Source organism: Zootermopsis nevadensis, unplaced genomic scaffold (genome assembly GCF_977971745.1).
Source record: "Zootermopsis nevadensis isolate Lab colony 2312 unplaced genomic scaffold, Znev_1.0 Znev_ptg000029l, whole genome shotgun sequence".
Taxonomy (NCBI): domain Eukaryota; kingdom Metazoa; phylum Arthropoda; class Insecta; order Blattodea; family Termopsidae; genus Zootermopsis; species Zootermopsis nevadensis.
The window spans coordinates 11914062-11940250 of NW_028259161.1; the positions used below are offsets into that span (position 1 = coordinate 11914062).

A 26189-nucleotide genomic window follows, 5' to 3' on the forward strand; every position below is an offset into this window, starting at 1 on the left:
GAAGGCTCGCGCCACAGGCGTTCGCGTGTTGTCGCTTGCAGTATTACCACTTGTACGATCGCACGAACAGCCCTTATCTTCTACATCACTCCACGTTACATGTTTCTAGGCATATGTTGTCAGCCCTGAGAAGCATTGGCCATAGGAATATGGCTACCTCGTGTGTGACATGTGCTTCAGAAGTGAATTTTACTGCGTAAATTGAATGATATACTGATTTGATATTGAAACCAGCACATACAAAATGGGCAAGTCTAAGCGTAATAAAGTGAGGACGAAAGCTAAAAATCCAACTGGTCTTCCCAGCGTTCGAGATATTGAACGGGAGGAAAGTGAGTTTGGTGGTGGAGATGCAGACCACATGTCTGAACATGAATCTACAATTCAGAATCTGCTTGAAATGGTATGTGTGTAAGGTAGAACCATGCAGAAAGAAAGTTTAGAATCATTGGACATTTTATAATAACCAGTGCGATTGTTCTGGGGATTCCACAAAACGATCCCCCTCCCATAAAATCCAAGGTTTTTTACGACGAAACGCTACCAGGCAGTCATCGGTGGAAACCAATCACATGATTACATTATACTTATTCATGCATCATTAATGTTTATTTATAAATACAATATGAACTAAATTTGTTGTTACTGATAGGGGCCTCCATATTTTCATTGACCTGGGGCTCTGACAACTGTAAATCTGGTCCACGTTCTTTAGAAATGGTCTGTAAAAACTCTTGTTAGGAAAATGTTCAGATTAAATGTGAATGGAAATATGTTATAAGAAGATGTTAATTGTTTCTAAAGTTATTTTTAAAGATAATATTTCGTAACACTTTTAACATTGTGTTTGGTGATGTGGTATAAAGTTCCTTGGTAGTAAGAAAGACAGTTAAGCTCTCATTATGCCATGGGCATTATGAATTACGTATATATTTTTTTTTACAGTTACAGTCTCCAAATGCAGAAGACAAAATTATTGGACTACACATGTTAGCTACTGTGTTTGATGTTCCTGAATCTGTGGAAGATGTTATGAAGCATAAAGTAGTGAAAGTAGCTGCCCCACTGCTGTTTGACCAGAGTACAACAGTTAGGAATGCTGCTGCTGGAGCAATCAGGTACTGGGATATACTCATCTCTGTTGTCCAGACTACATGAAAATATCTGGAGTTCAATTTTCAACTTTGTCATTTACATTGAAATTTGTTAGTGTTCAGAACTATCTAGCATTATATTAAAAAAAGTTATGTTTCTTCTGTATTTAAACATACAACCATGAAGGCATATAGAGGGCATAGAGATTAAGTTCTATGCATTGTATACTTTGTTATTGTTATTGTTGTGGTGGAGTGAGAATTGAACTGCTCAAAACTACCTAAAATCCTCCAAAAGTTTGCTATTTACCTCCCTGTACAAACTCATACATGAATACAGCCTCTGTTATAAACATCATATGTTTGCAGGGGTTGAAATTATTTTTGGTTATGTGTTTACACAGAACTAAGTTTGACTCGAAGTCCTCAGTGTGTTAATGAGGGTGGATGGTACAGAACGATCAAGTCTGAATGAGGTGACTTTCTAACCAACTTGTAAAATATTGCAAAATTTAAAGTTTTCACTGCAATTTTAATAATATGATGACTTGTGGGTTGTCAGCCATGTTGGTTGAGCTGGTGAAGAAACTGCCAACATTCTGAGAACTATGCTGTTCTCATCCTCAGGGCACTGGTGTGGCTGTAGAAACAGGCCGCGACTTATGTGCTTGTCCGAGCCTTGTAGCCATTGGCTAGCTCGCAGTCAGGAATACAAGGCTTAGGCAAGCACATAAGTCGCGGCCTGTTTCTACAGCCACACCAGTGCCCTGAGGATGAGAACAGCATAGTTCTCGGAATGTTGGCGGTTTCTTCACTAGCTAAACCGACACGGCTGACAATCTGCAAGTCATCGTATTGTAAAATATTAATTGTCCTAGAGATGTTTTAGTATTCCAGGTCACTAGTTATAAAACTGAGCCCTCCCAAAAAATGTATGGCATACTTTTCAAACTTCTTTGTATGAGAATAGGGGATTTAAGTCTCTGTACTTTCAGGACTGCTACCATGGGGGTTTAACAATATAGCAGTATTTTACCGTATCACACAGCCAGCTGGACTGTGCATGACAAATGAAGGTTAAATTAAATGTTCCTTGGCTTCATAGTAGAAGCATTTTTGACATACCACAATAAATTCTGACCTTTCACAATATGTACTGTAGCTCTTCTCCAATTTTGATATTCAAAACAGTACAAAATATATTACACAAATTGTGTTAATTTCCTTTGTCATCAAGGTACATTATGATGTGGGTTTTTTGTTTGTTTTATTTTCAGAAATTTGAGTGCATGTGGAAGTCATGAGATTTGTAATTTGCTTGTTGAGCAAGATGTAATGACACCACTTTCTGCATTGATCCAGAAGGTAAGGAACATGTTATTAAATCTTTGTCACTAATAGTTGTTTATCCAATGCATGTTTTGGTGATTTATTGGGTATTTATGCCTTAAGACTTGACAAAATTATATCTCATATAAATGTGTTACTTTTTAAACTGTAATGAGAAAGATAAAGACCACCTATGGTTTTAGATACTGTGCTGCCTTTCCTCCCTAAAATTTGTAATTTTCGAAGAATCGGGAAACAATTTGTTTTAGACTGAAACTTTAAATGTTGTACAGTATGTTAATATATCATAACATGGGTACCTTTGTTGTAAGCTGACATGTTTCAAAATTATGTTTGGGACATTTTCAGAAATTTTTAGAGTGGCAGGTATGAGAAGCTAAATGATGCAGGAATGTATATGTTATGTTTTGTACTTAAAGTAAAGTGAATTTGTCCTGCTGTGTGCCATGGTGGTGTTTGAGGGGGGGGGGAGTTGTAGCATCTACTCATTGTTGATCTCAGCACTAGATGGGGGTAAGTGGTCTGCATCACTCCCCAGCTGCGCTTTACTCCTGGGGAAAGGACCCTGAGAACCCATTGGGTAGGAAGCTGAATGAGTCTCAGAGCCAGTCTGGATGCAGAGGCTGGAGGAGAGGAACAGTCATTTGCACATGCCAGGAATCAAATTCTGGTCATCCAGTCTGTAATCAGGCACAATTCTGAGTGAACTGGTCATACTTCAATTGAAACATATAATAAGCTGTGTGAGATAAGAATTTAAAATTCACATTTTGCTGGTTGAAATGGCTTTGTAGATTAAGGTATTATTTAAGTTCAGTGAATGATGGGGACAAATCCTACCTACTTTACCTATTTGCCAAAATTCTCCTGGTTTGGGGTTTCTGCTATGGCCTGGTTTCTCATGTAAAATGAGCTAACTTATCCCATGCTGTATACCAATAAGGAGGTCAGTGCACAAGGCAGATTCCAGTTAGGTCCCTCAGTGCCACACAGTTCTCTTCGAGCAAGAAGTAATTGTTTTACCAATGCGTGTACTTGTTTTCAGTGGGAAACTCTTCTGCCATATCTTAATTTTTTTATGTAAGCAGAACTATATTAATCCTGTGTAATTTTCTCAGTCTACATGGGTGTTTCCCAATTTGTGTGTTTTGTCCCACTTATGAACATTTTTGGACTGCAAAGTGTTGTAAAAATACAAAATTCAAAACATGATGTCACCTTTGAATCAAAGGAATTTGTTAGGTTTATTAGAACCAGCGAAGGTATTGTGAGGCACCCTGTTTCCTCAAACATGGGGTCATAAAGAAAGAAAAAGAATAAGAATCACCGCTACAAATAATTTTTTATTTCCTAGGGGCTTTTTCCCTGATTTCACTTAATCCTGAGGATGATTTCAGGATTCTTTAGTGTGATATGTCTGCATGACTTGGCTTATGGCGGAATCCCCAGGTCGGTAGGATTATGACAGTCAGTAGTACAGATGATGATGAAAATACACGTTGTTTGGACAGTATTCATAACCACAGTTTCATTGTTGGCTCATCCTTAGTTATGTCCGTTAAAGTATTTGGCCATTGGAATGAGAACGCAGATAATTATAATGAAATGGATCTTTCAACTCAGATTGGTTGTATGAAGTCATTTTCTGAAGAACTGCTCTGCGTGGAAGGTGTATAATGTGTGACGTCTGAGCCTTTATTCTATTTGGTTTTGTGTTTTATAATGCATTTTCAATTTGATGTGGGTTTAACAGAAGTAGAGATTTCTGAATCAGAAAATAACCGTTTTTATTTTATAATCACAAATGTCTGACACTGGTCAGTTGACGTTGGGTTTGTGTTCCTGGGAGACTTAATATTAAGTGATACAACATTAACTGATCTTATATTTCCATAAAAATTGTCTGATATGTGTTCTGTCACTCCAGTATCTATATGCATACCTTTAAGAAATGAAAAACGTACCATTTAATGAGGTAAATAATTGAGGTAGTCATTGAAGACACAGTAGCTTAATCATAATAAAAGTAAAGTAAAGCTGTCCCACTATACGCCATGACCTTGGCACTAGAGGGGGGTGAGTGGTCAGCATCACGCCCAGGCCACGCTTTACCCCCGGGAAACGACCCTGGTACCCATTGGATAGGAGGCTGGGTGGGCCACAGAGCTGGCCTGGACGCAGAGGCTAGAGAAAAAGAATCCTCTGTCCCCGTCGGAGATTGAACCCTGGTCGCCTGCTTAATCTTAATGCTTATATGAAATTGCTAAACATCTATTGGTATTTCTTTTCTGCCACATGGTTTTCAGTTAATGATTCGAAACCATTCTCTTATCTTGCAAAAGCTTATCACAGTGCATTGCCATGCATCATATTAAACAATGGTTATGCTTTTAAGTTTAAGGATGTCAAAAATAACAAGAATAGATGTTCCCTGATCACATTTTTTTTCCAACCTACATATAATTAAATATTCTGTGTTCTATAAGACATCAATGTTCATAATGACGTCACTATTTTCTAAACCTGATTAATGGTTACAGATTACATTAACGTACAAAAGTTATTCTGTCTTTTAAATGCATTTGTAAAAATTCCATACATGCCCACTGCTTTCTGATTACTTTTGCTTCTGAACTGGATTCTCCCAAAGATTTCCTCTACATCATGATTTTTTGGTAGCAATTTAGACTAGGAATTAACGTATTACTTGAAACACTCTTTTTTTTTCAAAAAGAGATTTTTGGTTCTGTGGTGGTGAAGATGTTCATTGTGGTCGTCTGAGTTGTGACACCGTCTAGAATCCTTTGATCCTGAAGATGGAGGCAGCACATTTCTCTGAAAACTAGAAGCCATTAAATTATTACTCATTGTCACAACCCAAAATGCCGCATTCAGCTTCCTTGTATTTATTTTCAAATTTAAAATATTTACGTTTTATTTCTTGACCCTCAGAATTGTTATTTGTTATAATTTTATCTGAACATTGACTCAAAGGGTAATTGTCTTAAATGTAAGGCATTTGAAACCAAACTGATTTGTATGTGGAACTAAAAAGGAAATGTGGATTTCTTTTTGGAATTCTTCTATCTTTCTTCGCTGCTGTAAACATTCGCACAAAAATATATATGGAAAAGGTACATACACCTTTACCTCTCAGGGGGAGTTGTGAGGATTGATGTCATAGTCAAAACAATGCAGAGCGTGCTGGTGGGACTCCAGGAGCAAGAAATCTCAAAGCTCATTTCACCTTCTCCCGTGACCCTAGAATACCAGTTCTAGATTCCCCTTTGAGTGAAAGAGAGAGACTCAAAAGAAATAGCACCATGTAATAATGGTTCTGAGATTTATGCAAAGTAAGTAAATGCATCTACAAAAAGATTTCCTGAGACAGAAGGTAAGACGAAGATAGGAGGGGTGAAATAGGGTGTAGGTGGAGAGAGGACAAAAGGACAAGAGGGTGAGGAAGGAGGTTAGCAGGAAAAGAATCTGTACCCTCCATCTTCACCCTTCTCTTTGTTTCCATAGTCTTCAGTTTCCTTCGTCTTACCTTTGCATATGTAACTTTGGGCCCTCTTGCTTTGCTTGAACCTTCCCAATCCCCAGCAGTCATTAATGGTTGCCCCACGGGACCCCTTGAGATCTGCTCTGCTTAACTTTAATGTGTTGGGAGTTGCTAAGGTCCCACAGCTCTGGGATTAAACTTCCCCCACCTCCGCTCTGCTTCCTTGTACCCCCCTTCCCCTCACCTCCAGCCTCCATGCCACTTCTCATCTGTAAAGTCAGGGATGGATTGAAGTAGGTGCTTTAAAAATACGTAAAAAATTGTTTAGTGGTTTCAAGTAAGAATTTATGTGTGCCTTGTGGGGCGTTCGGAAATCAGGACTGTAGAGTTGTATATGGAATCTGTTTAATTGTTCGTTCAATTAGGATGAGATTTAATGGAAACAGGTCGTCGATATATTATGCGTTATGCCTTATTTTCGTGTTCCTCCCCACAGAATATCGCAGGCGCATCCAGGATGTTGGTGTAATGTGTTAAATGAGCTGTCAGTAATTAAGAGCACGGGCCGCTAAAAAAATTCAGTTTGCTTGTAATAGATGTAAAGGATGACATTGTCCATTTCCCAACTTAACAACCGCGAATGGGAGATGGTAAGTAGTAGATGGTAACAACCCACCGCACTCATTTACAGTGATCACCTGGAGAAAAACGTGCGCCCCTGCTGGGATTCGGACCACGAGCGTCCAGACGATAACGAAGCACCAAGTTATTCCGGCTCGTGGTTATAATATTTACCTTGTTAAAACTACAGTATTTTGGTAAAAGCAAAATATTTTAAAGATGATTGCCCTGATGATGGACGCAGGATGCTTCTCAGAAATGTCTGTCAGTATCTGCCATTTTTATACTCATAGCCGCGAAAGCTTGAAATCTTACGTAAATTATTTGATTTAGATTAATATTTAATTTCGCGAAATGAATAGTTGGACTAAACATTCATAAAAGAAAAGGTATTTCATGGTGTGATACGTCATAATGGATGCTTAATATGTATTTTCACTTGCCTTTTAGTAGCCGTCCATGGTCTAAGTATTCATAAAGCGGAATAAATTGCCCATAGAGCTGTGCGCCTTATGCCTTCTTGTCCATCTTGTAAGCACTAAATAACTACATAAGCCATAACACAAGTTCACTTTTACTTTAGACTGTACACGTATTACTTTAGCGTAGAGAGGATAGCGGGGGTGGGTTGGGGGGCTTGGTTCCTTAGGGAGTGAAGAGCGACAGAAAGATTTAAGGTGGCCCTTAGAATAGAAGAAAGGATGGGAGGACCATAAACTATCGTTACACTGTCATATTTATATCCAGCATGTCTCCGTTCTTTATTCCCGTGTATTACCATTCCCATTCCTCGTATCTTGTTGCCCCACTCATTCGTTCCCCGATGTCACCTACCACCTGCTGTCTGGAGTAGTTCATCTTCTTCAGAGTCCGTGGGATCTATTCGCGGTTTCTGCCCTTTCATGGTATCTAAAGGAAATGAGGTGTGATTGGAATTTCCAAAGACTCCCCCTTTGGAATACCTTCATTCCTTTACTATAAAGTGTACAAATAAGAACTGCCTCGTTTTCAACATTTATGTCCCTGTAGGTACAGGTACTGGTTGGGAAGCCTGAGGGGAAGAGACCGTTGGGGAGACCTAGACGTAGATGGGAGGATAATCTTAGGCGGGATCTATGGGAGATAGGACTTATTTTGTTGGCCCAGGACAGGGTCCGGTGGAGGGCTTTGGTTAATTCGGTGATAACCTTCGGGTTCCGTAAGCCATCTAGTTAGTTAGTTAGTAGGTACAGTCAACACACAGATCCATAAATGTGTAATAATATTTAGTACGAATAATTGGATATGTGGCATTTACCATAATATAAACATAGCTAATTAATGTTTATAAAACCCAACGTTCCAATAGGACTGTTGGATAACAGTAATACGGAATAAGAATTAGCGTAGAATTTTAAGTGAAGAGCGGATTAAACTAGCATTGCTTGCGACCATACTCTTCATAATCTATCTTGCAGTTTCATATTTAAAGGCCTAAAGACAGCTGTAATTGATGTAACTTGTTTACATAGGAGTGGCCCGTCATCCTTTAAAGAAAACAAAGATTAAATATGAGATAAACTGATAATATTTCGATCTAAAAGAGAGCAAGTATCAGGAATTTAGAACAAACTGCATAACGCTGAGCCTAATAATTTGTACTCGTCATAAAATATTGTTATGGTGATTAAGTAAAGAAGTATGCGATTGTGGGACGTGTAGTACGCATATGGAGAGATGGGAAATGTTTCAGCCGGACATTCTGAAGGGAAGAGACCATTTGAGAGATTTATACGAGGATAGGAGTATAATACTAAAGTGGCTCTTGGGGAAATATTTTATAAAGATTGAGTTTGATATGACCACAGTGATGAACCGTTTTAGTTCTGTACGAACATGACATTTTTGATTGGCAGAATAGCCAAGGACGACCTTATCTCTTTTATAGAATGCTGTCTTTGAAATATTGTCCACGCTACGCCATGTCATCGCAGTGTAGTAATCCTTGTGATTAGGTAACTATGAAGCTGTCGTAGCTCCTATGTCGAAGCAGAAAGAATGAATGCATGCAGAACATCAGATGCGTTGCACGTATCCGTTAAACATAACGAGTTGTCGAAATAAAAACGTTTCTGTACTCGATAATGACAGGACTGCCATGCACGTTATTAATTCTAGATAATTAAACCTAGCCTCTACAGCTTAATGGTTGTTACAGTTGTGCTATGTTGGATTTGTCTGTGATTAATTAGCTGTCTCGTAGACTTTGTCCACAATTACCAGCCAGCTTTGCCATTCGGATTGTTATCAAACTGTTTTGCCTTTACTTGTATTCTGATGTGCAAAAACAACGAGGAGAATTGTAAAGCAGCTAAATTATGGATTTGCCGCATTGTAAGTGTTTTATCCTTCAAGTATGAGCCTTTATCTCCCCCCCCCCCTGGTTCCGCAAAGAATTAGAAAAAAGACCTTGCCCAGATAGTTGCCCCAGGAACACAATAATTTTAGGCTTAATATAAATGGAGTAATGAGCGACTGTGTATTATGAGCCTTGTGTATGGAATGTATATTCACCGAATGATTTCAATTAGGTAATAATGCCGCTTAAAGGGAGATTTATTTAGATCAAGGGTTGTTAACCTTTTCGAGGCGTAGGACCACATTCGCGTTTGCTTCCACAAACTTGTAAACGAGGTCAGTTTATTTAAATGCTATGGCAGAGATTATTAAAAATGCTGCTGAATTAGGCTTACTACTGCAGACAGTTACAAAACCAGACGTTAGATATTTGACGCTGGTTGTGCTTGAGTAATTTTTCGGTACCAGATTTCGTTTGTGTTGAGAATCCCTTCAAGTGTTAATTAGTAAGATGCATCCTGGTTGGTTATACTTTTGTCATTAAGCTTTTCATTGGTTAACAGCGGTAGGAAGTGACGATATAAACAAATCTTGTTGTCTGTTGTCCGATAACTATTTTTCGTAGTACAAAATGACACCATACTACATTAAATGTACGCGGGCCGCACAAAACACCGGTGGACCGCGAGTTGAGAACCCATGGTTTAGATAGTTTTGAGAAATATCTGAACTGTGGGCTAATTATGTATTTTTGCAATGATTTTATTAGTCAGAAACATAGTCTGTGGTTCAGTGCTGCCAGTAGGAAATGGTTTGTTGCATCCTTTGTGGTAAGTGTACGATATCGACGCCTAGAATGGTTTATTAATCTGTATTTTTTTAATTCGGGCTATTCCCTCGTCATAAGTCGAGTAAAGAGTGTGTTTTTTCTTTAGAAATTTGTACTCACGGCGGTGAAGTTGTCTAATTGTGGTCGTGTCATGATGCCAGCTGCAGTCTACGTTGCCCCGAAATATCGGTAACCGCCTGCAAGGCCACATGGCGTCACAGCACAGAATACCACAACCGATACTTTATTTTGAAAATTCACCACAATTTATATGAATTATCAGCAGGTGGGCGTAAAAAATGTCTAATTTTTTGTAACACTGAGCATATCCATTGTTTCCGAATGTGTATATCGGCAGTAATTGTGAGTTTAAATTCAGAGATGTCGATTGGGTACTTCCTCATAAATGCCATAATAAAATTCGTCACCTCCAACCCACCCATCTACATCCGTCGATTTTTTTTATGGGCGTGAGTACGTTGCGATCGAAACGTCGGTGAATCGAAACGCTTAATAGCTGCATTTCTTGGAATAGTCGGATTACCTTTAATCTGTATTAACGATATCTTCTTTCGTGAAAGTAAGAAACGTCTCAGTTTCGTTATTTTCGCCGTTGAATTTCTTTTTACACCAGTAAATACTTTTTGTTTGACACGAGAAGGCGTGTTTCGAGAGCTAGACTATCGATATTGAGCATCGTATTGTTATTCTTAACAGCTGACAGTGAATTACACTGTATGTATCTGCAATTCCATGTCTATTTATTGTCAGTGCGCTGCTAGGGGTGTGTAATTTCAGCGCATCACTCATCAGTAATATTGATTCCCAAGGGTTGCTGTTATTGCACTGGGCCTCCTACCCCCGTATCTATCAGTGTTAGAACCGTCCCACTTCTACTCTGCTGCCCGGTATATATGCGTTGGGACTCTGTTGGTAATTTTGCAACCATCACATTAAAGTTAGGTGGGAGGGACGTGGGAATGGGGAATTATTAGCAGCCTTTGGTGCCATCCTCTGTCCCCAGTTGTAATCTACCAACTCAAATTGTGATGGGCTTCATTAGTCTGCTCTGAAATGAGACTGACCAGTCCCTAGGGACTGACAGAACAGCGTGAGGACGATGGGAAATGCAGTGACGACAAGTACAACTAGATGCAAATGAAAATAGGTGGAGAGGTGCTGCTGTGTAACCTCGTGTTCATATTCGCTATAACACAAATGTGTACTTCGTTGTTTTGCTTAATTACAGGATTATTCAGACCAAAAGTGAGGTAAAATTAAACGTGATCATTAGTGTAGTGTCCGAGAATGGTTTCAGAGATGGCCAGCCGTGTTCCTGTACATTACTGAAATGGGTACTGCCCCTGGTTCTCTGTCAAAATTCTGTATTTTTTTTCGCCCTTTCCGTAACGTACCGCAAAGTATTATAAATGCTAAGTGATTTTTATCGGTGAAAAATAGACTAGCTGTTCACCTTCATCACGGTATAATTATGAGTCGTTATAATGTTTCAAATTGTGACATTTTATAGTGACAGTTGAGATTGAATATTTTTACCAATTATTTCATCAGCTTAGCTTTGGGGCGAGCGCTAACGGTTCAGTTAGATGTAGAACATCAGATTTAAACATTTAAGAATTCGAAAACAAAGGGAATATTTCTAACGTTGATATAACGGGGAGAGAGGTGACTGTGAATAATAGCTGAGAAATTTATGACGCTGATGATTAGAATTGCCGTATTTCCTCGATTTTAAGACGCCGTCGATTGTAATACGCACACTTGATTTATTATTAGGTTTTCAAGAAAACAGACGCTATCGATTTTTAGACGCCATAAAATATAAGACGCACACCGATTTCAGATATGTTAAAATGTGAAAAGTGCTTCTTAAAATCGAGTAAATACTGTTATAAAATGTTTTATAATTATGGAAATATAGATTTTAGGATATTTTATATGAATCAGTCGTTTTTATGTCGATGAGATATCTGTTTTCACAGATTTTATGTCTGCAGTTAGTTTCACATGAAAATAAAGTTACATGTGATCAGGAAAAAAGTTCATGGACAGAACTGAATAAAATTTGATTCATATCGGATCCTGTGTCCGTAAATATTACGTATTTGAATTGCTATAGGACGTAGCAACCAAAATGCAGTATTCCGTTTGCGTAACGACGTTTCGGAAGTATATGGTGCCTCCGTATAATGGTTAACCCTGAAAATGGAGACATCCTGTCTCTCCTTGTAGTTATACAACCAGAAGATTGCATAGCGCAGCACCCCTGAAGACAGTTTTATGAAACTCACATTAACACGAACACCTAAAATCCTAAACTAAAAGATAACGAGAATAGCTTATTTTTGAAGTAAATGAGTTTAACTTGTTTCAGTGGAATTACTTGTAAAATAATATTAAGAGATACATTTTGATTGTACCGCTACAAATTGTACTAGAAATACGTATACATCAAGGCCAGTACAAATGTCATCTCGCAGAGAACGTGTTTGTACTTTTCAACTAATGGTATCGAATATTAGATCCGTCTCTTATACGTCAATGAACGAAATTACACGTGTAAATTCCCTGACGCGCAGTTTGCTGTGTGGATCGAATCCCCGTGCCGGAGGTTCATTACCGTGATCACAAGAGCCCGCCACCGGTCCCTATCCTGAACAAGATTAATTCACTCGACACCCCCAAACGCTATTTACGTAGGATAGGTTTTGATAATAACGTCCCATCTGCGCCTGGATATTCTCTTTCCTTCAGGATTTCCAACCAAGATTTTATACGCATTTCTTCTCTCCCTATGCGCCATCCAAACCTTTCCCATTTCATACTCCTTGATTTGTTCACCCAAAATAATATTCGGTGAAGAGTGCAAACTATGGAGTTTCTCATTCTGTAGAGTTTACGACGAAAATTCTGGTGTAGTTTACATTATTGCGTCATCACGAAGCATGCTTGCATGCTCCTTGCCTTTCAGTTTCTTCCAAACGTCTAACAGGAAGTCTGAAGTTGGCTGCATGTATGAGAAATGTGCACGTGCTATGTTTCTGATTTTATTTGCGTATTTCACTGGCTTTGATAATTATTTGTTACGGTTAGCTGGGCATTTAAAATTATTTATTGTCCGTGACATACAATGTATAAATGTCTTGCCTCTGAGAAAACGCATCTCATTTCATTACAAAGCTTATTTTCTATTCACTGTGTTTAGAACAGTTGAGTAATCTTATTTGAACCAAACGAAAACCACGAATCCGAGCAATATTTTGAGAGCCAGAATCATCCTCAAATTTTCCAGTAAATTGTACCCCGTTTAAATAGTTTCGTTTTCAAAAGCTTAAAATTTTGTTTCTTAATGGCGTGTGATAATTAAAAGCACCTTGTCTCAAGTTTGTGCCCTGTCCTTCCCCTTTATCTGTAGCCCATGAATTGAAAAATTGCTTTTGTGAAAGACGAATAACAGAAAACGGGGAGCATTAAATGTTATGAGTGAACAATAGTCCCATTGTATTATCGGAATTTTTGGGACCAGTTATTCTGTTGTTACGATCCGTAGTTTTTTTGGTGTGGTAGCTGATCACATTGAGTGATCTTGGGGGCATAAACTGCAAACTAGGTCTGATATTAGACTCGTTTGTTACCCTTTTTTTTAGACAGATGTTTGTTTCTTTCTCGCGAACAGAGATGGAGGTGTCTTGTTTCTTGACTGTCAGTTCACGCAGTTTCCCTCGGTTAGTTTCTGCTCTCAAATACCAAGGGGCTCGTTAAGACTCGCCTGTTCGGCTTTTCAGCCAAGCGTTAAGGCGCAAAATCAGCAAGAATAAAAGGTGTACACTGCAGATTAGAAATAATGGGATTAGCTGTACTCTGCAAGTTTATACCTTTGGACTTGGTGTCGTCGTTATCCTCCTATTCCGTTCCGCAACTACGTATCGACCGTGTCCATTTTCTCGTTAGGAACAGGCAGATCGAACTAATATCTGTGTAAACATTTTCAGAAAATCGTAATAGATGGCCTGGTCGATATATCAAAATTATGTATGAAGCGGCATGATTTGGTATTGTAATTGCTAATGTTTATTCTATGCAGTTTGTTTCGTAAGTTATGGGCCATAGGAGAACTGTTATTTGATTTTATATATATATATACACACACACACACACACACACACACACACACACACACATACACACATAGAACAAGTCGTTGTGGCACTACGTGCTTTACATCATAAAGAAGGTGCAGTGATGTTGTCAAATTGACAGAGAGTGAAAGAAGTCTTTCCAAGACAGGGTGTAGCAGTAGGGAAGGACAGCTTCGGCATAGCCTGTCTTAGTAGTAAAAGAATCTGTGTTACAGTGCTTTATTCTGTTGCAGTATGCTGCAGATTGGCAACCAACAAAAAAGAAATTGGAGGACGATAAGGTAGACGAACTGACAGACACTTTCACCCAGGCAGTGCACTTGTTGTGGAACCTGTGGTAAGTATGAAAATGTTGGCACATGAAGGGTTCAGGAACTGGTATGCTGCTTCAGCAGGAGTTATCGATGAGCCCAATGAAAGCATTTTCTGAATCCTTATGTAAGTGAGAATATGTTGAATGAAGTGCTCACATATTGGTGTAATTGACACTTTAACAGCAGTCAATTTGTGATGGATTGATTGAAAAGATCCTGTGAATCATCTTGTAAGATTATTGGCTACAAGTTATTTTGTGGTCAATCACATTGATTATTCAAATTATTTTATTTCAGGATTATCACTAGTTGCCTTTCAAGAAAGAAAAACACATTTGTAATTTTGTTCTAATCTAGAAGACTGAGGCAGATATCTGTGTGTGACATTGTTTTCTTTTCAGCGAAAGTAACAGTGTAGCAGTGAAGTATTTCAACAATGGAAACTTATTGCCTGTTCTTGTCAAGTGTCTAGAAGTTGATGTATTTGGAGTGGATACAACAATTGCAGTTGGTGAGCAGAAATTTAAATACAGGCAACTCTCGGTTTATGAACATTCGATTTACGAACATTCGCTATAACGAACGTCACAATTCATTCAAAATTTCTTAAAGTTACCAATAGATAGAGTTCCTTATAAAATGAAATACCAAACGTATAGTGAACATAATTGTAAAATTTAAATAAATAAACTTTTAAAAATGTATTTGTTACAATAATTATTAGAAAATTATTATATGATATATAAGATTTGAGGTTTTCACAGTGGTGAGTATGAAGATTTCTGTCTTCTGGGTTGTTGCGCTGTGTAGTCTGGTCGATGTTAACCAATGTTTCAGAGGTCATACTGCCTCCATCATCAGGGGCCTGATGTCAGAGGCAGTATGACCTCTGAAACATTGGTAAACATCGACCAGACTACACAGCACAACAACCCAGAAGACAGAAATCTTCATACTCATCGCCCTGATGACGGAGGCAGTATGACTTCTGAAACGTCATCAGGGTGATGAATTGACCAGACTACACAGCGCAACAACCCAGAAGACAGAAATCTTCATACTCATCGCCCTGATGACGGAGGCAGTATGACCTCTGAAACGTTGGTTAGCATCAACCAGACTACACAGCGCAACAACACAGAAGACAGAAATCTTCATACTCGAATCGCCCTGATGACGGAGGCATTATGACCTCTGAAACGTCATCAGGGTGATGAATTGACCAGACTACACAGCGCAACAACCCAGAAGACAGAAATCTTGAAACTGGTAGAAGTTTGCCATTGTTTAGAGGTGTGTGTGCTACCTCCATCAGGAGGTGAGTATTCATTCTCCTGATACATCTACCGTACTGCAGGTGCAGCACCCCAGAAGACAGTCAGACTGTTTGGTTATAATTCCAGAACACACTTTAGAAGCAAAGGCTGGGTGGCAGTGCCCAGTGGAAAAAGAGTATTTATGATGTTTCTCTTATTCTTGTGTTGCAGCTCACTGTCTGCTGATTGTGACAGAGGATAATCCAACATCCGTTAGTAAGCTGCAGGGTTTCAGTACTTCCATTCACAAACTCCTTGAACTTGAAGGCAGTGAATCTGCTACGCTACTTCTCAGGACTCTGGCTTGTGGTTAGTTAATCAAAGATTTAATTTTAAAAGACAGAGATTGAGGAGTAAGATTGTGAGAACATTGGTCCTTGTATCTTTACTTTCATAATCATGAAAGTGGTAATAAATTGTTAAAGGCAATATTTGTTGTTAATGAGAGAAATAGACAAACAGAACTGGGTTTAAAGTTTTTCATTGAAATTAATTGTTGACATTTTTATGTTAATGTTTGTCACATTTGCAATGCAAAGCTGCAAAAATGTACCTTTTAGCTTCATCATGTCTCTTTATTCATCTGTCCACATAGGAACCAGTGAATTGAATTTTGTCAAGTTTACATTGGGGAGTATGTGGTCAAAATCAGACAATAATAATGGACACTTTATGTGAAGACCTACATAAAAAATTATTTGATCTATAATTTGTAGAGAAATGAAACATTTTATGCCCAGCACACTTTTATTGTAAGGAGGTTAGTCCTAAATTTATATAAATTTATTTCACAATTAAAGATATGTATGTAGTATAAAATACCTGAGTGCACCTGAAAATTATACTAGCCTTCATGGGAAAATGCTGTAGAAGTAGTTATTAAGGAAACATTTTGTACTGAGCCAGAAAGTAGGATTTTGCTATAGTTGCGATGAACCTAGATTTCCGTAAAGCAAGTAGTAAATAGGCAGTGCATATTATAAGTTGTGACTACAGGTTTAAGTACGTATACCTTATGTAGTTACAGACCAAAATGCAGTAAACATTAAATATATTCCAAAGTATATTCTGTAGGACAGATATAAACAGTACAAACATAAATTACATTTCCATTTGGAATGAAGGAAATGTCTTTGGCGATTATTTGTTGTTGCATCTTAGATGTCCATCAGTTATAATGATGCAACATCTTTAAAATATTTTTGAAGTGATTGTGTGTGATTTTTTTTTTTGCTAGGTTTGGTACTTAACTTGAACTATGGTAAGGTGTTAAGTCTGTCACCTACCATCATGACTCAGCTGTTGTGTAATCTGTCAACTACCCTAAGTGTTGATCATCGCAAGGTCCTCAACAGTTTTACAAGCAGCTTGCCCCTCAATGAAGTAGTTGAAACCCCAACTCACCACGAAGAGGTGTTGAAGTCTGTCACTGTAATGGAGTATCTTTTGGAAGCTCAGAAGATTGCTGTTGAGTTATTGGCAAACATCTGTTCTGATGATGGTATGTTTTGATTCCAGTTCAATGAAAAAGATTTAAAATCATCTTTTGAAATTAAATGTTGATTCTTGTCCGTAGGTTTTCATCACTGTAGATTGGCATATAGGTTCGGCCTGTGGTCTGAGCTGCCTTGACTATTGTACATTGCAGTTGATGTCTTCAGGGTAAATATATTCACCCTGAGGTTGGAAATTGCAATGTTCACTGAAACTTTGTGTGATATTTAACAGTGAATGTGGTTCATCCTGTGAAGATGAAGTACATTAAATGTTGATTTTTCAGGTTCATGAATTAGTTTGTTTAGTTGCTGTCAGCACTATTTGTAAATATTGTATTAAATATACTTCTCTTTGTAAAATGACTGATATTAAAGCATTTCATTTTCAGGAGAAATTGCAGAAGCAGTTTTGGTCTATCATATCTGTTGTGTACACTTACAGATGCTGATGAGGATGCCATGGATCAAGATTCATCTGACAGCTGCAGTGATGGTCTGTTGAGTGATTCAGAATTAGTAGAGGAGGATGACATTCCATCAACTGAGAAACTGTGTCTCAGTATACCTTCAGAGGTAAGTATGGGCAAAGAGATTATGTAAAAAAGTGAAAATGGTTTAAAAAGGTATAATTTTAATTTGTGGTTTTTTTCCCTGATGCCTTTATACAGGATGATTCAAAAAGGACTTTACAACTTTGAAGGTGTACAGAAATTTATTCAGAAGGCTTACAGAATCGGTTGAGGTGTCATTTTGTAGCAAAACAAATCAAGTTTTACCTTAAACAGTCATTTTGGTTCGATGTGATTGCCATTGGTGATACTGCAGACATCCCACCTGAAATCAATTTCTTGCCAAACACGATCCAGCATATCCGGTGTCACTTCTGCAACTGCGGCAGTGATTTGAGCTTTGAGCTCAGTGAGATTGGCAGGTAAGGGTGGAACATACACACGATCTTTAATGAAACCCCATAAGAAAAAATCGAGAGGTGTCAAATCTGGAGAACGAGGTGGCCATGCTATCGACCCTGTTCGACCAATCCACCGACCTGGGAAACGGTTATTGATGAAATCCCGTACTTCTGTGAGGTAGTGAGGTGGTGCGCCGTCTTGCTGGAAGTGAATGCGTCCTTTTTGGTCATCTTCGTCTAACTGTGGTATGAGAAAATTTTCGAGCATATCCAGATACACGATACCGTTGATGGTTCTCTCATGGAAAAAGAACGGGCCATAAACTTTAACTTTGCTAAGGGCACAAAACACATTCACCTTTGGGCTGTCACGAACGTGTTCCACAACAGCACTAGAAACACGCGGGCGACCTGGAGATTTGTCATGGCGAACAGAACAACCAGTCTCAACAAAATTCTTGTGCCAAGAGTAAATTGTAGGTCTACTCGGAGGATCCTTGCCATACTGGGTGCGAAAATTTCGTTGAACCATTGTCGCAGATTTCATTTCTTCAAACCACAGCACAAGCGAGCGCGCTCCGCACCTGTGAAAGTAGCCATTTTCAAATGCACTGACACTTGCGGTGACGGAATTCGGTACTACAGCACAACGTGAGTCAAACTTGATTTGTTTTGCTACAAAATGACACCTCAACCGATTCTGTAAGCTTTCTGATTAAATTTCTATACACTTTCAAAGTTGTAAAATTCTTTTTGAATCACCTGGTATTATCAAAGCTATTGATATTTTTAGGATACTGTTATCATTGTTTGAAAAAATAGAACGTAATATCTTCTAATATTGTCTTGTTCTGATAGGTTCATGAAGCTATAGTGAGTGGTCAGTTAGTGCAGAAGATATTAGAAAATACTCAGTTACCTGCTGAAAATGTGTGTGAAATCCTGAAGAGTCATGTTGATGGGAAACATGTATTTAACAAGTAAGTAGCTATACTGTTTATAGAATTAAATTTTCTAAGACTTTGTATAATGGAAAATTAAGGATATAGTTCATTCAGTGATTAGAAGATATTATTGCTTTTACCAACAGGGAGCACATTACTATAATAATATATATGAATGAGTTGTCTATGAATGCATGTATTTATATCCTGAAACATGACCACAGGATATCCCGGTGTAGGAATACAGAAATGGAAAGTTTGACTTCATATGATATTGTCATTGGTAGTAACAATCTGTGAGGTCCATAATATCTTCTTAATGTTAGTTCAATACTCATAGTTCTGTTTGTGACCAAGAATGCTACAAGAAACAGACAAAGGTTCATTATAAAACATTTACATTTTGTGCACTTGAAAGGATTTTTACTGATACAGGTAACCCTCGATTTGCGCCGATTCAGGATAACGCCGCTTTTGAAACCAGCAAGTCAAAATGTGAAAAAAATATATTTTACTATTATTTATAACGTTTACAATGTTTCTCGTACTGATTCTTATACTAAATCGTAATTCTTACATCGCTGATTTTGAATAAAAATCATAAATACAGTCACCTCTGCACTCATTGCTAAGTAGTTGCGAGATAATCTCCTAAAAATCTGCCAACATTGTGCAACAGTCACGTGAGCATTGGTCACTCTTCACGGTGAGTCATTTACGTTCAGCCTGATAAGGGAGTAAGGAAAAATGCGCTCAGTTCGCTTCTTGTTGACACATTGAAAGTGCTGAAAACTATGTGCTAAAAGTGTTTGTGTTGTTCAACTACTATTCTGCAGTAGCAACGGTTTTATATTTATAAATTGTAGAAGAGCCACCACGTCTGGTGAGAGAAGTGAATGTGTTGCTATAAAGTTGCGTAGGTCTATTGCATTAGAAGATAAGATGAACGTAATTCGTAGAATAGAAGGTGGTGATACCCGTCGTAATGTGTGCAGAAGTATGAAGTTGCCTCCTTCCACTGTCATTACCATAATGAAAAATTCATATAAAATAAAACAGTCAATGCAACAGGCTACAAGAGTAAGTGCGACGCAAGTGAGTTACAGCAGAAGTAAACTTTTAGAAAGAATGGAGAAATTACTGTTGCTGTGGGTGGATGACATGAATTGGAAAAACATTCCCTTGACTGAAATTGTGGAGGCGAAATCAATTTTTGAGGAACTTGAGTCGTCAATGTTTGGGTGCTGGGAACGCATGTCATTGACTTCCCATTGATGTACATTATAAAAAGAGTTTCAATTTAAGCCGGTTCGTCTAGGAACGCATCCCGGCGTAAATCGAGGTTTACCTGTATATGTAGTGGGAACTCGGCCAGTGTAACCACTAGGAAAACGGGTGTCAAAATTTGGGGGGAGGGGTGTTAAAATGAGGAGTTACAAAGTGTGCATCACCACAAAATGAATCAAACTTTGTATGCAAACATAAGCTGACAGATACTGCCCCCAACACATTCATTGCCATCTGCATATTTTGACTTTCCATGTTTCTGTTTCTAGTGGTGAATGAAGCTTGTATAAGCTGGAGCTGATCAGAACATGCATTTGTTCTCATTGTTGCAAAAAAAGATTTGTTGGGCTCTCTACATTATCAGTGAAACATGAAACTGCACAAAATATTCACCTGTGAAACTTGCATTTGTGTTTGCTAAACTTAAAGTGTAGAAAATAAAATTTTAAATTCTAAAGTACTTTTCTTTTTGTTCATATTTTGTGTAAGTGTAGAACAATGACAATGTACATTCAGTATCATTATTCTCCTTTCTCATATAAACTGAATTTGAAAGTATAAATCCATAATTTTTATTCATACTAATGCACAGTATTAATTTTCATAAGTCTGTTTGGGGGGTGGGCTGAAGATTTGCCTAGGGTACCAAATACCCCTAGTGTTTGTCCTGGGTGGCAATGCTGACAACCAATTCCAGTTTTTAAACTATAGCTTTTAATGTTATATGTTCTGTTTTATGACTTATTATAATGTTTGTCACATGTACATTAAGTATTTGCAAAATTTCAGGTTGTTGACATTGAGATGCCATGCATTGTTGTGTCTGAGCAACCTTCTTGCTGGTCTTGACATACAAGACCTGGGTGGACCAAAAAATGTTTACGAAATGTGGCGTAGCATAGGCTCACTTATTTTTAAGCAGCCAGGTAGGTGAACATGCCACAGTTGTTTCCTAACTTATTCTATTTTGAATTATGTTGAGACACCTTTCACATGTATTTCCCATACATTGCAGAAGTGACTGACACTAGATTCCTGGAAGCAGCCACATCTGCATTGAGAGCAACACTCCAGAAACTTGCTGAAGTCCAGTGTAATTTGTTTGGGCAGTTAACAGAATCAGATTTGCAGGTAGGATGTTTAAAATGCTTCTGTTTGGGGGACAGGCTACTACTAAGTCGATGATTTTTCGTACCAAATGTTGCACGTGAGTGGTTATCATTCCAGCTTTTTATCTGGGAGGAGGACAAAAGTTAAAATCATAGCCAAAGTTATGTTATCTGGACAACCTTCTGGAATATTGTGACATGTAGTCTTGTAGAAGTTGGTTGACATTTCTGAGGTGCTTACTGTCCTGTCATCGGGGTGATACGTAAGCCAGCAAGCTGGACCAGGTTGAAAATTATCCAGACACCCCCTCCCCCCATCAATATATAGACCATATAACAAAATCCAATCATGTGTGGTAGTACACTTTATATACATATGGACAATTCAAATTTGAGACAGTTTTTTTTTATTTTTTATTTCCCCCATGAACTGTGTGGATCTTATTTTGTACACAGTCACTTCATAGGGTGGGACTTGTATTTACTTGTATGGGAAGAGTACTTCTAGAAGACTGCCTAATATGAAACAGGTAAGAAGATTTATTTATATGCTGTGATTAAAAGTACATGTCATATTTGAACCATCAATGTACTTTTATACTAGCAACTGATCAGCAAGTGTGAAGCATATTTTAGGGGCCCTGGTAATGCAGAGTAGCAAATATAAGTGCATAACATTGTATGTAGGATTGGTATTTTATATAAGATTTAAGGTTTTCACAGCGGTGAGTATGAAGATTTCTGTCTTCTGGGTTGTTGCGCTGTGTAGTCTGGTCAATGTTAACCAACGTTTCAGAGGTCATACTGCCTCCATCATCAGGGCGATGAAGATTTCTGTCTTCTGGGTTGTTGCGCTGTGTAGTCTGGTCGATGTTAACCAACGTTTCAGAGGTCATACTGCCTCCATCATCAGGGGCCTGATGACAGAGGCAGTATGACCTCTGAAACGTTGGTTTAGCATCAACCAGACTACACAGCGCAACAACCCAGAAGACAGAAATCTTCATACTCGAATCGCCCTGATGACGGAGGCAGTATGACCTCTGAAACGTTGGTTAGCATCGACCAGACTACACAGCGCAACAACCCAGAAGACAGAAATCTTCATACTCGAATCGCCCTGATGACGGAGGCAGTATGACCTCTGAAACGTTGGTTAACATCGACCAGACTATACGGCACAGCAACCCAGAAGACAGAAATCTTCTTGGTATTTTATATTTTATCACATTTTTATTTATGTTTCAGCTAATGTTTAACACTGTGCTGCAATGCCCAGACACGAATGTTAGAGCCAACCTCATCAGGAGTGTTGGCATGTTGGGCATGATTCTCGTTAACTCCGTGGAACCTGATGGTCAAACATTGCTCAAGGTACGTGTGAATCTCAAAGACAGCCAGAAACAATTTTTGTCTTCTTGTTATGTCAGTCCCAGTTTTAACCACATATTTATGACATCTGTGTAAAGTGTGTTGGTCACAATGGAGTATTTTTACAGTATATTTAAATTAAAAATGGGTCATTACGCGGAGGAAGACTGGAGCAGAATAACAGGAAGAAAGTTTGACATCAATAAAAAGTTGAGAGGATTTTTGACACCTGAAACATCTCTTTTGAAAATAAAGCTCTCCACTTGATCATTGTAAGGTGCAGTAATAGAAAGAGGTGTACTTATTTACATACACAAAGTTTTGCATGAGGAGGGCTATTTTAAAAGCTCATTAAATGATGCACAGTGCTGAAATTCCTACAGAGTTTAAATAAAACTGGTAAGGTATGAATATGTGAAATAAGAATGATGCATTTGTGTTTTATGACATATGTAACTGAGCTGACATAATATCCCATTACATATTTCTGTCAAATTACTTTTCAAGATGAAATAACGCCATTTCTGGATAGGTTTGTAACATGTACCTAGTATGCTATTGATGAAGTGTCAAGACCTATAGCCTTATTTCCAAATAGAGTAAATTATTTGTGCATCCTCAGTAGTTGGCCATGTATTGGTTGCTTGTACACCACAGACTTATAACTGATTCACTGTGTAGACTTAAAGAATGATGAAATTAATTATTCTGCAGTAGGTTACATGTTTTCAGGTAAAATCTTCGATGAAATAATTGTGTCCATAACACTTGCAGATCAGGATAAAATATTTTTATGCCTGTAACTTATGTTTCATACTCCTTGCCAGATTGGTCTTTTATAAGTAAGTTAAAATTTTGAATCTATTAAAGTTCACTGATTCCTAAATGAAACATGAAAAAAGGATGTATATTTTGCATCAGGTGAATGCTTACTTACTTTATTTATGTAACACGGCATCAATTTTGAATTGTTAGCTTTTTTTTTTGCACAAATACTTACATAAATTCACATGTTTAATAATGTATGATAAAAGGAAAAACATTAACATGTAATGCATGTTTTCTTTGCACTCAAACCGTTCCTTATAATTTAATCTGAATATATACTTTAAAATTGGACATTGATCTTGTGTTGGCACCGTACTGAAGTTGGTTCTGAACTTTGTTGGCCAGAACATTGGCAAGTTCCTTCTGGAGGTATGTGGTCGAGAATCTGAGTTGTGGGTAGTGGCTGAAGCTGTTGACACGGTAATAGATGTCTTTGGAGAGGATGAGACAGATAATGCAGCAGCACACATTAACCTTGTAGAGAAGTTGAAAGCATTGTTGCCATCACTTAAACACAAGGTAAGTTCAGATATACGCCTGAGTTCAGATAGCTCGTAACATAAGCATGTCATTTTGAGGAATAATCTTACATCTTGTTTCATGAGTGTCTTTATAATAGCTACCTATTTATTCCAGCTCCTCACTTACATTCCTATTTTTAACTGGAAATTAGGTGGAAAAATCAATTGTTTTGTAGTCCTCATTGGAACATAAGGGTTTTGCACCATTTTAAGTTTAGAAGAATGTGATTTATGTTTTGTTCATAAATAGCATTATGTCTTTTAAAGGTGTTGGGCATTGTAATGTGCTTCATTTGCTGAATTGCTTTAAATGTATGTGCTTGTGTATACATATATATGATGCAGTTATTTGTTGTTGTTGTTGGTAAAGACATGTAAAATAAATAATATTATCAGGATTTCTTGTTGTAACCAAATACAAAATATAGATGTAAGAAGACATGATGTCCTACTGTAGGAGGATACAGAAGAGTAACAGGAAGTCCTTAGTGAAATAACCCCCAAAGTTTCTTATTATGCCAAAAGTTTATATAATTTTATTAGGGCATACCCGCAATTGCTTCTTGCCCAGCACCAATGCGATCCATCATTGCCCTAAAGGATAGGTCACTATTAGCTTTGATATGTAATAAGAAAACTTGTGCAACTTCTGATTAATGTATGATTGCTTTGTACACAGGTGCGTCTTCAAAGGAAGTCTCTAGGTGATCATTATTTAGTGGTTACAACAGTCAATACAAACCTCTGTCGCTTCATCAAATATAAATCGAAACGGGTCTCACACATTGGTCAGCCCAATGGTCATGACTTATAAACTGTTGATCATGTCAGAGCAATGTTTTACATTTTATTTATTTTGGTTATTATACCATTAAATGTCTTGTTTTCATAATTTTCCATGAAAGTTTTGTGTCTTTCATAACATCACGTACTGTCTTGGAATATGCGCAATCTTAGAACATGGTGTTGTACAGTATTACAACTGTTTTATATTACGATATATAAAATATGCCTTTAACCTTGTTGTCACACAAGTGAAAGCATATATTTAGGTGTCTGAAAATATTAATTGTTTTCAGTTTTAATTTACTTTGTTCAGGGCTGTAGGTATTCACCAACAGTGGTTTATAAAATTTTCATTAATTTTGTTGGGCTTTGCTCTGAAAATTTATCAGAAAAAATTGTTTCCCTTGTGAGTCTTTTATTTTGAAAATACAATATGTGATTGGAAAATGTGATATTATATTTGTTGAAATGGAACATGAAAGGTATAATTTTGTTAACATGAATGTTTACATAAAACCCTATTTCTAGTTGAATTTTAAGCAAATTTTATACCAAACAGTGTGATGAAATGAAGGTTGACGAAAAAGCATTTTCTTTGCAATATTTTTTGCATACATTTGCATAAACAAGCATTATTTTGAAAATTCATAGTCATATATGTTTGCATTGAACTCATGATATTACACAGAAAATGAATTCATATGTGAGGTACAATTGTTTTATAAACATTTAGAATTTGAAATAAAATAATACTGATTGATTTACTAGTCATGTTCTTCATAATAAAATGCATTACAGCTCCCAAACATACTCCCCTTACCATTATTTTTACCTTCATATCTGACTATGCATGGCTATGTAAGAGTAACCTATTGTGAACAGTATTTACCCTAAATCCATCACTGCACAAGACATTGAAATGAGAGAGCAGTTTCTAAGAAAGCTATACTGTGTTGTCTCACACAATATTACAGGTTGTCATTTTACTTTGTTAGGTTTTTATCATGAAGGATATTTTTCTGTTTCATCAGTGCCTGGATTTAGGAAACTTTGTTGCAGGCTTTTGCTACGTTAGTTAAGAGAATTTTCTGTCTGTGCACATTAGTTCACACCACAACCCTTCAGTTTCTCTTGATGAAGACTGATCTTCCTGTCATTGCTCGACCGTTCCGTCAGTGAATTGATAGAGCAAATGATGCAAGTTTGCTAAGCCCTCCTTGAGTTTATCTGGTTGATGCTTTATTGCTGATTTCCAAAAGCATGTAATTTGTGAGTTTGTTAAGCGATGTCATAGCCATGCAGAATATTTGATTTTACAAACTTCCTGTTTCCTTTTTTGAACTGAAAGTTGCAGTTGAGTCATTAGCATGCTGGAGGCTCCATTTTCAAATCTGAGCTAAAGACTTGCTATGCT

The 26189-nt window shown here is 37.6% G+C and overlaps 1 protein-coding gene across 1 annotated transcript; it reads left to right on the forward strand.

Moving 5' to 3' along the window:
• Window positions 1-112: 112 nt before the first annotated feature.
• On the forward strand, window positions 113-25539 carry LOC110838740 (HEAT repeat-containing protein 3). The gene is made up of 14 exons (XM_022082265.2): window positions 113-403; window positions 946-1118; window positions 2372-2459; window positions 14127-14230; window positions 14609-14718; window positions 15695-15832; window positions 16761-17024; window positions 17462-17592; window positions 18788-18909; window positions 20950-21086; window positions 21176-21291; window positions 22518-22643; window positions 23814-23987; window positions 24669-25539. Exons 1-14 carry the CDS (start codon window positions 245-247, stop codon window positions 24801-24803), a joined length of 1977 nt encoding a protein of 658 aa, XP_021937957.1. The 5' UTR covers window positions 113-244; the 3' UTR covers window positions 24804-25539.
• Window positions 25540-26189: the final 650 nt, after the last annotated feature.

Coding starts and splice junctions, on each gene's coding strand:
- LOC110838740 (XM_022082265.2), top strand. CDS start 245: ATGGGCAAGTCTAAGCGTAATAAAGTGAGGACGAAAGCTAAAAATCCA. Junction 1,119..2,371: donor GCTGCTGCTGGAGCAATCAG/GTACTGGGATAT, acceptor TTTTATTTTCAG/AAATTTGAGTGCATGTGGAA. Junction 2,460..14,126: donor TTTCTGCATTGATCCAGAAG/GTAAGGAACATG, acceptor ATTCTGTTGCAG/TATGCTGCAGATTGGCAACC.